The 15,663-nt window shown below is 36.3% G+C and overlaps 1 protein-coding gene across 4 annotated transcripts in view; it reads right to left on the bottom strand.

Annotated features, from left to right (window-relative positions):
* Positions 1–1,808: 1,808 nt before the first annotated feature.
* Positions 1,809–15,663, bottom strand: part of LOC123694931 (neuroglian) — a 41,908-nt gene continuing 28,053 nt past the window's right edge. Inside the window, exons 9-17 of one of the 4 annotated variants that reach the window (XR_006751879.1) lie at positions 14,544–14,825; positions 14,036–14,258; positions 13,098–13,242; positions 12,194–12,355; positions 10,716–11,697; positions 9,654–9,858; positions 7,866–7,963; positions 6,649–7,592; positions 1,809–5,927 (exon numbers count right to left, since the gene is read on the bottom strand). Coding sequence is in view for 2 of the 4 variants with exons in the window: in XM_045640566.1 (XP_045496522.1) it covers positions 5,815–5,927; positions 7,866–7,963; positions 9,654–9,858; positions 10,716–11,697; positions 12,194–12,355; positions 13,098–13,242; positions 14,036–14,258; positions 14,544–14,825 (2,210 nt within the window). In the remaining 2 variants the exon portion in view is untranslated. The remainder of the gene's footprint in view (positions 5,928–6,648; positions 7,593–7,865; positions 7,964–9,653; positions 9,859–10,715; positions 11,698–12,193; positions 12,356–13,097; positions 13,243–14,035; positions 14,259–14,543; positions 14,826–15,663) is intronic. The other 3 variants (XR_006751880.1, XM_045640579.1, XM_045640566.1) reach the window with 3 other exon arrangements.

Raw genomic sequence — 15,663 nt, forward strand, 5'->3', positions numbered from 1 at the left:
CCTAACCTATCAATGGATTTCAAAACATTATAGATAGGGAGGCGAGGTAGCTAAATGGCGTAATTAAACGGCGCCGTCGAGACTTATCAAAATCGATAGATAAAATAATTTCGAAAAGAAAAGCTTCTATGGTAAAAACCATTTTAGCGGTGGGTTTGGAGTGTACTGATTTTCAAAAATGTAAAAAAAAATAGTTACTTCTGCATTCTCGAGCGCGTCAGATATTCATACTACGTATGCCCCAAGTGCCTCTGATCACAACGGTATACTAATCTGCCGGTTTGCGTGGTGGGGCTAGGCATATTAATTCGTCAAAAATGCACAAAAAAAAAATTTACTCGAGCGCGTCAGATTTTCGGAAGGGGTGTTAAGTAGGCCCCATGGAAGCTCCCCTTAAAAAAACTGACGATTTCGGCGTGACGATAAGTTACGATGAATTTTTGAAAATGCAGAAAAAAAAAGTCCTTTTGATATACTCGAGCGCGTCAGATTTTCACAGTGGAGGTTTATCTCGGTCTCCTGAAAGCATATTTTCTTAATCTGACAAAAATGTTGGTGGGTTCTCTTAATCTGACCGAAAAAGGTTTGAGAGTTTCTTTTTGTTAATCATCGTTATTTCATATCAATTTTTCTTAACACCCTCAGATTTCGAGATATACTCAAAAAACCGGGAGTTTGAGTTTTTATGATGCTTCAAGTCAAAAAGTTTTAACTTTGGACAAAAATGTAAAGAGACCTTTTTTGTGTAAAATAAAATTACCTTTTTTGTTTATTTAAACTTTTTTTTTGTAAAATGTATCGTTCGCGACTTATATACTGCAACGCGTTTTTCGGAAGACGAAATGGCTCCTCCAGACTTCCGGTCACGCGGAAACCGGCAGATTTTGTATTTTTAGTAAGTTTTAGATTATATTCTTCAAAATAAAAATAAAAACAATCGCGCTCGAGAATGCCGGATTAACGTTTTTTTTTTTACAAGTTCGCGACCCTATAACTTGGCGGCGTCAAGGACTTATCGTCAGATTCGTTAAATTTAGTCTTAAAACACTAAAATCAACCCCCAATATCTTAATCTGACGCGCTCGAGTATTTCAGACTATCGATTTTTTTTTACTAATCTGATCGTCTATCCTGGGCGCGCGTCACTACTTAAAGAGCTAAATAGTTAACAAGGTTGTTCTATTAGGTCTAAGGTATCTCTCATATCTTAAACTGCCACGCTCGAGTATTGCAGAAAATTCCCCTCTTCGCCTCCCTATCTATTACTGTTCTTTTTTTAATGTTCTGTTTATGATCTTTTGATATTCTTTAAAAAAACATTTTGCCCTACTTTACTACACTACACTTTATTTGTAGATATTCTTACTGTGAGACTAGTTTTTTCATTTTATTTTGTTTTTTAATAAACTGGCTCTCCGCCCGTGGCTTCGTGCGCTTTATCTAAAACCTAATAAATTACATACTAAAACCTTCCTCTTGAATAACTATCAATTAAAAAAAACCGTATCACATGCGACCGATCACCGAATTTCGGTTCGACTTTCTCGATGCCACGCCACAATAGTTAATAAATAGTACAGAGACAAAGCTTTATACAACCCCTGAGACACAAAAAATGCTGAATTGAATTTTTGCAGCGCAAATTCGGCACTCACCCAATATGTAGATATCTATCGTATGTACGATTTATTCAGTAGCTTTTGTCTTATCATATCCAATACAATATGACTATGAGCCCTTCCCAATCAATATGATGGAATATTTCAATCACTAATAATTATTATGATGGGAATAAAAGAAACAACATATAATTTCTTAAAATTTATTTTCTATGCAACATAAAAAAATATCCATCGTAGTTACAATAAATTACCGTCACTTAATGCGAAACAAAATGTTAAAATTAAATTTAATTCGTGAACAAAATCTTGCATATTCAAGAACAATTTGTCATGTTACATTATAATATAAATGCAAACTATTATAAACAGGACACCCCTGATGTCGGTTATGTTTCAAATCACTAAATAAACGCTTCTTTTTGTTTCAATTCAAATAAAAGCGATCTAATTTGCAAAGGGCAGTGTACAACGCCATTTTTTTTATCACACAATTTTGTATCTGTGACTTGTATTACGTTACATAGATAATGAAAAGGAGCGTTCATTTTTACATTTACTGGTCAAATATACCGCACATCAAACCGCCTACTGGATTATAATAAATATAGATTACTTAACAGTATTTTAGCTATGACATCAAAACCTCTCAACTATTACATACATTTTAAACGTCAGATCTACAGATAATATACATGTTACACTTGCTTCAATAAATATAATATACCGTAGTCGAAGAGAATCAGAATAATAACGACTTGTGACTTTCAGAGATAAATGCAATAATTGTGCATTAGATTCATGTGAGATTGTTAATGGAGATACACATACTCTATAAACTTAAATTATCAATTCTCACAAGGCAAGTGTCGACTAACGGGTTATAGATAGGTAAAATATAAAATGAACACATACAATAAACTTCTTAAGGGAAAGGCAGTGATAAAATATCACCGTAATTATTTTCATCGTGTGATTAACAATTTTCATTTTGAATGCTAACAAATTCGAATGAATCTTTTAATAACTAACATGTGATTATAAAAAGCGACAAAACGCGTTTCGAACAAGGCTCATCTACAATATTAATTAAATATTAAAGGTTCGTACACACGGCTACTTTTCGCAGCAAAATGTCATGTTGTGTTACGTTTTCTTAACATCTTAGTCTAGTGTAGCTTGCTCGTGCGATACCGGGCGCCATGTTGTTGCGAAAAGCACCTCTGTGTACAAGCCCTATTATATAATATTAAATTCTTACTAGACAATAGACGTGATAAAGACTCCTTAACAAACAACTCAAAGGGGTTACGATAACAGTGCCATTAAATATAATGCAATATATAAGGTACAAATGGTTATGTATAAGCTCTAAAAGAGAACAATAGTGGTGCTTGCAAATAATACTCAATAAGGGCAATACAATTAAGAGACTTATTTTTTCCACTGACTGTGTATGCAGCGATGACGTCAGCGAATGCCACAGAGTATCGGCAGTATATACGTCAGTCTTTAAGTTTTTAAAACGTTACAGATTACATCTGACTGACGCGCACAGATAATTGAAAAATAAATATGTAAAATCAACATGGTTAAACCGCGTGGAATGTTTTATAGGACCCGACACCTTTCAGGCGTTAATAAATAATAGGTACGTGACAATTAATAAATATATAACATTGAAAGGTATACGATTAATAAATAAGAGATGCGAAGCGACGCGTTAGCTGCCTAACATTAGTTAACACGAACTCTTAGCCTTATATCTAACACTTACAATCGTTTCGTACAAGATAAAGACGATTGCCACGTTTCAATCCTAACTACACTATGTAATAATGACGAAAAATTCCAAAATTGAAACAGCAAAATTGTAGGAATTGTATGAGCGTACAACCTTATTCATAGGAAATATTGAACATCGGTAAAGCTACTGAGATTAAAACTTGAAATTTATCCGGCAACGCTACGTCTTTATCTCGTCTAGAAATTTGAAAACATCAACTCGTCAACTGGTAATATGTGAGGTGCACACTTCACGAAGTCAGATAATATTATAATAAATAGTGAATACAAAAAGCCTTAATATCACTAGTAGATAATTTCCGCCGTGACGTCACAACGCGGCGGTCGCTTCCATAAAAATATAGGGTAGAGAGCGTCCGATCGTTGCTGAGATTCTACGCGATACCATAGCATAATAGTGTTTTTTTCTCGAATTTTTCCCAAATTTCGTTCAGAAAGGCGACTTTCTGGGGACTTCCGAACCCTCGCACGTTTCGAATTGACCGACATATGCGTGTACATATGCTTACATGTAAAGTACAATCACATGATCGCCACTCTTCCCATCATTCCGCAAAGCACCAAAGAGGGCCGGCGGTCAAAGCACTTTATCGCTCATAGAGTCTCACTGGCCGCAGTTTATCGTCATCTCTATCGACTCTACATTTATTAAAATAATTCGCCAATTAAATATTCTCGTAGCGATCAGTAAATATTTCGTATAATTTATTTAATCTTCATTGGTGTATATTAAATTGGTGTTTAAGACCTATGGTGATTTGAGCGTGGATATAAAAATATATAAATCGTCGAATACGCTTCGATGTTTCGTCTGACTGAGACTTTATATTATAAAAATATATCGATGTGTGTAATCGCAACAAGGGAGAATTAAAATACCGTGCTACGAATACGATTTATAAAAATGAAAGTATAACATAAAGATATGTCTTGAAACAAGCTTTTTCTTACCGAAATATAGAAGAATATTTGAAAGGGTCATACAAAATAAATACACTCCGTGGTCCATTATTTGGTATAGATATGATTACGATATAAAAATAATTTCGACCGATAAATAGAATTTTCTCATAAGATTTTTATTAAAAATTGACTTATCTGCCATATTCTTTTTTTATTACATTAAAATGACGAAATAAAGCGAACTTTGACCACCGGCGACCAGAGCTAAAAAATTTACATTCTTAATTCCGTGACAAAAATAGCTTAAGGGCGCGGACAGATAGCGAAGCGAAGGCGTGGCGAAGCGTAGAGTTAGTGAATTAAAAAAACAGCATTTAAGTAGATATTCACACAGTACCACGCTTTTGTTTCGCTGTCTGGCGAGTCCTTTATCTGCTTGCCTAACATCCTATCTTATTCAATTGATATCGAGCCAGATATTAACCTACGAATCCAATAATAAACCCCTTCACTTCACTGATTGAGATGAAAAATTACGAGAAAGTTTAAATAATAATAATTAAATGTCATTGATATAGATTATAGAACATCGGAGTCAAAGCAGACAATTGCTTAGCTTTCGTTAGACTTGAAGCGATTGCAAAAAAAATGAGCATAAAAATTTCGTACAACTTGTACTTATGTAGTATTTCAATGTAACTGTTAGGCTTTACTTATAAATTTTATGATAGAAAGAGATAGCGACATCATCTGTCTTGTTTCCGATGCCCCATATCTTACAAAATAAAAAAAAAACTACTTTTCTAAATCGTCAAAATCGGACTGTCACATTATACATAATCGTATTACATAAAATCAGTCTCACAAAACAAATCTATATGTCAATGCGTTTCACTAAATTCGACTCTTGCAGCCAAACCAAATTCGGGCCAAAATAAAAATTCGAGTAGGCTCATTTATAATCTTACTCTACCGGCCCGTGAACTAATAAATTTTAACTAAAAATAAGGTCATAAAATTTGAATATAAATGATAAATTTTAAATTATAATGTCATGTGGCCTTTTACGAAGCTGCCGTACATTTTGTTTAGAATTAAGGCGGTGAGCCAAGTGTGCACAGGCCACAAGAAATAGCTACCCGCAAATCAAACGATACCCCCACGTTGTTTAGACCCCCTTATATCTGAGTACCTGTATGTTTGTGTTCACTGTTGATACACGTCTTCTTGACGCTAGTAATTTGAGGGACTCAGGTACTTTTATGTAAAGGAGTATAAATTATTGTGATATTTCAAACGTGTTATAACTACCCTTCAAATCCTTACGCTATCGTATCCTATATCCTATATGCGGGTATATGCGGGTACCATACCCGCATATATTTTGATTGCATCTTGAAATCATCAAATCTAAACCAGGATACAGTATCACGTATCTCACACTTTCCATACATAAGGGGGGCTGTATGTATGTAAGTATGTATGTCTACACATATGTGGGTGGGTGTGCCTGCGGTGCGGGCGGTGCGGGTGGGGGGGGCAGCACGCGCGCGCCCGGCACGTACTGACCGATGAACGAACCGTCCTCCGTGAAACGACCTGCAATTTGCAATCCTCATTTAATATCTAAAATGCATACCCAGAAAAAAAAAGTGTGTGTACTTATGTACACGCGTTAGAAGTTATACTTCTTTGGCGTATAGAAAAAATACTAGATAATATAGTTATCAATTTTCATACCACCTAGAACTAACTTCATGCTGTTAAATTTAGGTGTCGGTGTGCGCGCGCATCGTAAAAATTCACTCTCATCATTTTTCTCCATCGCGCCAAAAGAAGTATAACTTCAAAAATTACATAATATATTTAGAAATTAAAGACTGAGGGATATTAAAAAATGTATAATACTCGCGCAAAATTAAACAAGAAAATACTATATAGTATGATGATGATATCTTATATAATTAAAAAACAAGGCATTATAATATACAAAGGAATTTTTTAATCAAGTTGTAATATGATATTTCTGGTTTAATGGCATTCAAATGCTTTATAAATTTATAAGTTGTAATAAATATATTTCGCGGTTATTTATTCGACAACAGTTGATTAAAATTTAAATTGTGTTAGAGTCATCGCTCTAAACGGCTAACAGTTAAACAATAAAAATAGAGAGGGATTTTTCGTGTAGATATGTGTATCACAAACATAAAAAATAACCTACATTTTCTATATCTACAATGACAAAATAATAAAAATAAACATGACATAGCAACATAAAAATAAAAGAAACAAATAAAAAAACAAACTAAAAATATACCTCACACAAATAAAAAGAAATGAATTAGCAGCTCGTGCGTTGGCAACGGGGAAGGGAGACAAGGACGGAAACAGGACACGTCTATCTATCTATCCTACTCTAACATTAAATGCAAACCATAAACTCAACACAAAGCTCGTGCTACAAAAAAAATAAAATTTTCATATTAATAAACATTCACTGCGACACACTCATTACAACTAATAATATCTTTTTTACAACCTAATTATATTTAAATGTGTACTTAATCATAAACTTAAATAGCATTGTTTCGCGAAAACAAGGATACGTGTGGTCAGTAAAACTATTTTTGAAATAGTTCAACGACAGGACGCCCGTGTTTCGCGATTCGATACATTCCAATGCAAGGAGATTCGAACACAACCAATTTTCTGAAGGAAATTTTTGAATTTCGGCGGGCGATTTTAAAAATTTAAAACGGACCAATAAGAACGGTGGCCGCTTTTTCGTAGTGTGATTTTTTAATGTAATGCCATGGCACTAGCAAACTACGCCATACGGTTGAAATTTATTCTCAACTTTGAACTACGTCATACATTGCACGATTTAAAAATAATTTTCAATTTCGCATCTAAGATCTAAACAATAAATTTTAAAAATAGCACTCGAGCATTATCTAATCAAAAATTCTAAATTAAATTTTCCCTAGTCCCAATTTGACACATTGATATGCGCGAAAAAGACAACAATAGTGCGTAGTTCAAAAAGTTGACAGTTTTTTTGAAACGAGAAGTTGACAGTTGCATTTTTTTTTTGATGGAAAACTACAAGGCAAAGGTTCGAAAATGGAACGGGGTGTGGATAAGGGTGGTGCTACACGAGCGTGGCGAAGGCTTGCGAGGCCGAGTCCTGCTGGCTGGCCGCGGGCGGCCGCCGCTTGCGCCCGTACTGCCCGATGAACGAACCGTCCTCGTTCATGCCGGCTGCAATGGGCATGCGTACAGACATACAGACACACTCACATACATGCCGTGGATGATACAAAAATAACAAAAATAAACAACTACATGCAAAATAAAATGATTACACAAAGTATGTATTTTTAGCAGGATCGTAAAATGAAATTAAATAGGTACAGGCAACAAAAATTTGCACTATAAAAATAGCCTAATGAAAAAAAAATCAGGCGTTATATTATGAGACGTAAAAAAGGAACAAATAAAAATTAGCTAGCTCTAATTAGCGTTACTGCATACCTGTTTCGCCTTCGCCATACTCCGCCATGGAGTCAGTGTCGCTCTCAGGGCCCGGCTTGGTGCCGCTGCTCATCGAGTGGCGGGATTTACTGTCCAATCTGAAAATAATGCATTTTAAAGTTATTATTTGTTAATTATTGTTTAATTTTCTAACGAAATAATCTGTTAACACAACTATGACATATCACAGATGCCACGGTACATGCATATACACATGTAATAATATGTTTGTAATATAGGAGAGCGTGTGAAGGGACGGTTTTTTATTTATTTATCACCTTATACTTCATGTATTTATGAGAATGCATGTACAGTTTACTTATCTCTTTACAGACGTAGACGTTAATTATGTTTGCGTACTCACAGTATGCGCCTATCTCGATGTACGTACATACGCGTGGCGTGTGTGCGTGTGGTCATTCACGGAACCTCTGTTAATATGTGTGTGTGTGTGTGTGTATGTGCGTGTGTACGTGTGGCCGACGCACAAGCGAGCGGACGTGTGTGCTTGTGGTCACTTATGGGTGTGTATACATTCACGCGCGTGTGTCTGTGTTGTGTGCACGTGTATTGCGCTATACTTTGTGCGTGAACTTGTCCATTCAAAGCGACAGGTTTACGTACAAGGTAATAAATAAATAATAAATAAAAATCATTTATTTGGAAACAATACATAAATACAAAACAAATTAGACACGACGATCGCCTCAACTAGGAACATTCCTGTGCTAGAGACGATCGACGCCTTCCTCTCCAGACTTAGCCAGTATTGTTTAGTTAACTTACATACTAGTAGACTTTACATATTTTCTAAAGTACAGAATAATAAGTAACAAATTGATTATTTTTAAATAAGGTTAATAATAACATTTCGGGCATGCAGTTTGTGTGGGTGTGTGTGTGTGTGTGCGTGTGTGTAAGTGTGTGTGTGTGTGTGTGTGTAAGTGTGGGTGTGTGTGAGTGTGCGTGTATGTTGTGTATGTTCGGTTGTTTGAGAGATTGTGTGAATATGCGGTTCTTTATATATGTTTTATGCGTGATTGGGATTAAACTTTCATAAAATCTTCAGTTTCGCTGTAAGACAAGGTAAGTAACAAATTGGTCATTTTAATTTTCAAATCTGATAAGGTCAAATTACGAACGTTTAGTATTTTATTAATTTTGTTATACAGAAGTGGGCCCAAAAAATCATGAAAACGTTTTGCAGCTGCGGTGCGGACAAGCGGTAAGCTGAAAACTTTATCCTTGCGCCTTTTTTCAAAAAAAGGTGCCTCATCGACTGATAATAATTATTAGTATATCTACACTAATATTATAAAGAGGAAAACTTTGTTTGTTTGATTGTAATGAATAGGCTCATAAACTACTGGACCTATTTTAAAAATTCTTTCACCATTCGAAAGGTACATTATCCACGAGTAATATAGAATAGGTTTTATTCCGGAAATTCCACGGGAACGGGAACTATGCTAATATTTACTAACATTAGTTTATAAGTCACGTACTAACATTAATGGATCTCTGTAATGTAATTGTTTAAAATCTTAATATATATTATAAAGGCGAAAGTTTGTATGTATGGATGTATGGATGTTTGTTACTCTTTCACGTAAAAACTACTGAACCGATTAAAATGAAATTTAGCACAGATATAGAGGGTAACTTGGATTAACACATAGGATAGTTTTATCCCGTAAATCCCACGGGAACGGGAACTATGCGGGTTTTCCTTTGCAAACGCGGGCGAAGCCGCGGGCGGAAATGTAGTAAATAAATAAATATACTGACGGGTGCGTGTACTCGTGGAAGTTGGCGTCCGGGTAGTCGGTGCGGCCGTGCGCCAGCTCGCGGTCGTGCACGTCGTACTTGCCGCCCCGGTTGCGGCGCGCCACGCACACCGCCACCAGCACCAGCACCAGGAACGCCAGCGCCACCATCACGCCGATGAACCAGCCCGCCGTCGCCATCGCCTCCTCGCGCATTATCACCGGGTCTGCCCGCACAGTACGAGAACGACGCGCGTTACTTGTGTCCTTATTATAGTTCAGGCAACGAACAATACGAGAACCACAAGAATGCGACTCAGGCGGGTTAGACAAGTGGCTTTCGTTTAGCGTAACGTTTGATAGAATAGATTATGAATGTATGAGATTGACTTAAGCTGTAGATAAATGTATCGACAGCTTATGTCAATCTCATACATTCATAATCTATTCTATCAAACGTTACGCTAATAGAAAACCACTTGTCTAAAGGGGCATGTCCTTTTTATTAACTATGTGTAGTTGCAATTTACAAATCACATTTTAGCAAATTTACATTTGATAACACTCATGGCATATTATTACCATTCGATAACCAGAATCTAATGAATGAATGAATAAAATTCATTAGATTCTGGTAAGATTCGAAGACCATAGAACAATGAATACAAACACATTAACTTAATAAAAAACCTAACATGAAATATACACACATATTTTTATGACAAATACGAGTAAGATTTTTTTCTCCAAATCAGACAAAATGAACATGAACCAAATATCACATTAAAATATTACAATTCTTTGATTAAAATTAAAAAAAAAGGATAAATCATAGCCCAATTTTTTCCCAAGCACCCAAAAAATTAAAATGTTTACACAATAAAGGATGCAACAATACTGACCGTGTTTTATTAAAAAGTTTAAAATGTTTTATTTAACTAAATTCTATCAAATCTTCAAATAAATATCTCTATAATTCCACATGGTCAGTTACGTCACAACCTCCAAAACGAACATGTATTAGCACATTTGACAACACACTGTAAAACAGTATCCACACTGAAATCCAATTTAAACAACTTACTTAACTTACCGGTAGTAGTGTCCACCTCCATAACTTCGCTAGTGCTGAAGTACTCCCCATCATGAGCTGTCACTTTAACCTCGTACACTTGACCTGGCTCCAAGCCGGTGAGCACTACATAGTCATCTTCCGTAATTTCGTTACTGCTCAACCAATCTGGGTGACCTTTGAGTCTGTACCAAGCGATGAAGTGTGTTCCAGCATGACCGTCTAGAGACGGCAACCAGCGGACAAGTATATGAGCCGATCCTTCTTTGGCTGGCAAGGTACTCGCTTCAAACACTGGTACATCAGGCACAGAGTTTACCATCGCTTTGGTTGTTTGCTCCACGTAGTATTTGTCACCTTCACCCGCTTTAGTCTTAGCACGTATTTCGATACGGTACTTCGTGTTCGGTTCGAGCCCGGCTAGCTTGGCGCGGTCGAACTTCGGATCGATTTCTTTCTTCCTCTCCTGTATTGGTCCTAGGGATGTGCCACTAACTTTCTGGTAGTAGATCTTGTAGCCGGTAAGTACACCGTTTTCGTCCATTGGTTTATCCCATTTCAAGAGCATAGCTGACGAACCAATGGGGTACACTTCGAAAGATTTCACTGTGCCGGGTTTTCCTTCTGGAGTCACGAAAGATAGTGTTTCACTGGGTGGGCCGTTGAACCTGCCGTTGTAAACCAAGATTCTGGCGTTATTCTTCTTGAATGGTTTAAATACTGAGACCAGAGCGCTTGAAGCGTCCGATTTCACGAGCACTTCTTTCAATCTATCCTCATCACCATCAACCCAGGTCTGTATCTTGTATCCTTTGAAGTGTCCTCTCACAGATTCAGCTGGGACTGGATTCCAGCTAAGTAAAGCAGTGTTCCCAGTAGTGACTTGCACGAGAGAGAAGTTGGCCGGTGCTTGTAATGGTGTATCCTCTCCGGACCAACCGATCACTTCCACGGGCGCCACGTTCGATGTGCCTTTCGAGTTCACTGCGATAACCTGAAAAGTATAACTTTGTGTTAAAAATAATAACATTGCAGTCTATTTGTTGCATTCGTCGGAAGTGTTTCGACTTGAACAACAATTAAGATCAATAGTACTACATCTTTGTTGAAGTTTAGCGTAAATTTCCTTTAGTTACTGGAAATGTCAGTCAGTTATGTGTTGTTCTATACCCACCCTGTATAATTATACTAGCTTACCGCCCGCGGCTTCGCCCGCTTTTTCTAAAACGATTTGAGATTTAAACTATCCTATCTCTCAAGTTGGATCGAACTGCACATGGTGTGCGAATTTTATTATAATCGGTTTAGGAGTCCATTGAGGACAAACATTGTGACACGAGATTTATATATATTAGATTATATGTCAATTCTATACTTGAACTACTAGGAGGACCGATCAATGATACTTTGTTCGACTTGAACTACTAGACAGACCGATCAGAAGCACATTTCGGTTCAGTTTTGCCGCTAGTCCAGTGTACGGTTGTCACCTTGATCTTGTAGGGCTGGAAGGTGGGCGTGTTGGGCACGAGCAGCTCGTCGGTGGCCCAGTCGCGCACGGGCTGCTCGCTCCACGCCGCGCCGCTGATGTTGCGTCGCCACGATACTTGGTAGTAGAAGCCGGGCCCGTTGTGCTCGATTTGTGGCATTTTCTGCAATTTTATTGATATTTTTCACGACAGCTGTAATAAAATCCGCAAGTATTTAAAGGAATTATCTTGATTTTGTTTACTTTTTATTTATTTATTTTTTTTGCTTTGTATACCACATAGTGACTTGACTCATTAATCATGTTGTGTTATCCTGTAAATGTTTGTCACAATTGTCTTTTTTTTTTTTGTTATATTATGTACCCTAGCTCAAATTATTGTTATGACTGATGTTGGATAACCTAAATAAATAAAATAAAAAAAATAAAAATAAAAATTCAATGTTATTTTAATCGTAAGTGGTAAGTGCAGTTCATTCGCTCCACTACGACACTCACGGAACCGTCAAGCCATTGAGCGCTCGCGTCTAGCTTCACCTTTTCAACGGAAGATAATCATTCAGTCTTATCATTCGTTTTTAATTTGGTTTCATCATTGTTGTCATGAGAGCTTATTTTTTTAATAATAGACGCCTGAGCGCTTGCGCCAAAATTTATGAAATAAACGCGTTCTAATAACCTATCACACCACATACATTAAATTGGTTAGGACTGCAACTATATCCCAAGTATCGTTTTGTTTTTCATTATCAGTTTTTGATTGGAAATTTAAATCGTACAATGTCTATTTCAGATATAGCATTACAAATTTCTCCTAGCTTGAGAACAAACACAAAGCATTCTGGCACATAACCAATACTCTTCCTATTATATTATTTTCACCCAAAACAAAAGCATCCACTCACCGACCACGAGATGACCATGTTAGTCGGATCCCGTCCCTTGCCCTCCACATTGTCCGGGTTCTTGTAGGGCACGTCAGGTTGTGTGGTACATACATCTGAATGCTTTGATGGTGTGGACGCGCCCACTTTGTTCCACGCTACCACTCTGGAGGTAGAATTTATCATTTATGTTATGTAATATTAGTTATCCTCTTGATGGAACTGCATTTTATAGTTAAGATTTTAAAGGTAACACACAATTCACTAATTCCACTTTTATTTCGATTTTTCCTGAAGATATTTTAACGAAACAGTGAAAAAAGTGAATTCTATGTTTTTTTTGTAAAGTTTTAATAAAATAGTATATTAATTTATCTTGATATCATTTTTCATCTATACATATAATAAATCTGTAGAAGGGTTAATTCTGTACATTGAAAATATTGAAAAAATAAATAGCAGGGGGTGTTACTGGATCGATACCAAACCCAAATATGTGATTAAAAAATTTTTTGTCTGTCTGTCTGTCTGTATGTGAAGGCATTACGTGAAAACTAACGGTTCGATTTCGATGAAACTTGGTATAATAATTATACCAAGTTAGTTTATACCTTATTATCCTGGGCATAAAATAGGATACTTTTTATCCCGGAAAAATACGTAGAAAAAAAACTAAATCTTAATTTTTCCGCGCGGACGGAGTCGCGGGCGGAAGCTAGTAACAAAATAAATATAACATAACATAAAACGTGAACGTATATGTGAACCGCTGGTAGTTGCGATGGTTCACGTTTTTTTAACACATGTTCACGAAACGTATGTTCAAGAGACTCAGTTAAAATGTATAATTAAATTGTAAAGCTGTGGACGACGTTTGTAAAGTTTAATATATGTGTGCAAGATCTAACGAGTTAGTTATTTCTAAATACTTTGCTGGTTGAAACTTTAAGATTCCTTACCTGAAGGTATAATTAGCCCAGGGGGACAACGACAGCGTCCAAGCTGTATCTATCGCCGGTACAGCATCCGTAGCTTCGAGCCAAGTATCCGGTGTGAAGGATGTGTTGTATTGGATGCTGTATCGCAGGATCGGTGCTCGATTATCTCCCATCGAGTGCCAGCGGAGTGTTGCTACCTTCTCGTGGCATTCGATACCTTCGAGTGCTGGGGGGTTCGGTTTGTCTGTGGAGGGATGGTATTGGTTTATCGTCTGAATAAGTTGGTTTCTTTAAATATTAGAATATGTTTAATATACAAATTTTGGGGGTATGTTTATCTTAATATTGCATAGGGTGTTTATTATTATTTAAGACAAGTTTATCTAACTTTTTAACGATTTTTTGATGCTATGAAAACTCATCAATAAATATTATAATATTTAATCAAAAATGACTTAGCGTTTACCACTATTCATTAACTCCGTAACTATCTATGTATCATGGCATTCCAATATTGTTCAAAACTCACCTTGTACAGTTAAAGTAGCCTGCGCACGCGCTTCATCAATCGCCGTGCGTGCTATACACGTATATTCCCCTGAATCCAATTCCGTAGTATCCGATATGAGCAGCGAATAATCATTCGTCATTCTGAACCGTGGCTGGTTATCGAAGTCTATGGGCTGACCATCATTGAGCCATATAATTTCGAGTTGGAGGGAATCGTCGGCGTTCGCGTTACAGCGGAATGTGGCCGCTGCGCCCGCTGATACCTCGTAGTGTTCCGGCTTGTCCGTGATTACTGTGCGTTCTGTGGGTGGAAATAATCAATGTTATATTTATCAGTCAATTTTTTTCTAAAATTTATGATACAATTTATAAAATTTATGATGAAAATATAAAGGGGTTTGAAACTTTTTGTATGGACGCTGGCATATCGACCCGCCGCCATTTTGATTTTTTTTCAAAATCGCGGCGCACGATTAAAGTGGTATGTATGGATAGAGGACACATAGACGAACAAAAAATGTCTCATAACATAGTACCCTAAAGCGTCACATTACCGAGATATTTGGAGGTAAATATTCACTTATGAGTACGACAAACACTAAAAATAGACTTATTACGTGTCTATATGCATGATATTATCTCCAACTAATCACTCCCAGGTAGATTATTATTATTACAGGAAGAAAGTAGGTATTCATTACATTACTTACATTTTTATGTAATGTATGTATGTTTTTATGTAATGAATCTACCTACTTTCTTCCAATAAACTGTTATTTACCTCCAAATATCTCGGTAATGTGACGCTTTAGGGTACTATGTTATAAGACATTTTTTGTTTGTCTATGTATCCTCTATCCATACATACCACTTTAATCGTGCGCCGCGATTTTGAAAAAAAATCAAAATGGCGGCGGGTTTGATATGCCAGAAAGTTTCAATGCCCTTTGAAAAATGTTTATAAATTACTTAATAAAACTTTTTTTTGTGTATTTACGTATAACTACACTAAAGTCAAGTAGATAAGATACATAATCGATTTCAAAAATGTTTTCACATAATTTAGAAAGAACATTTCTTGCGTGAGTGGTAAAAAAGTAAACTATTAAAATACTCGAGAAATCATATTAACTATTAGT

Source organism: Colias croceus, chromosome 1 (assembly GCF_905220415.1).
Source record: "Colias croceus chromosome 1, ilColCroc2.1".
NCBI lineage: Eukaryota > Metazoa > Arthropoda > Insecta > Lepidoptera > Pieridae > Colias > Colias croceus.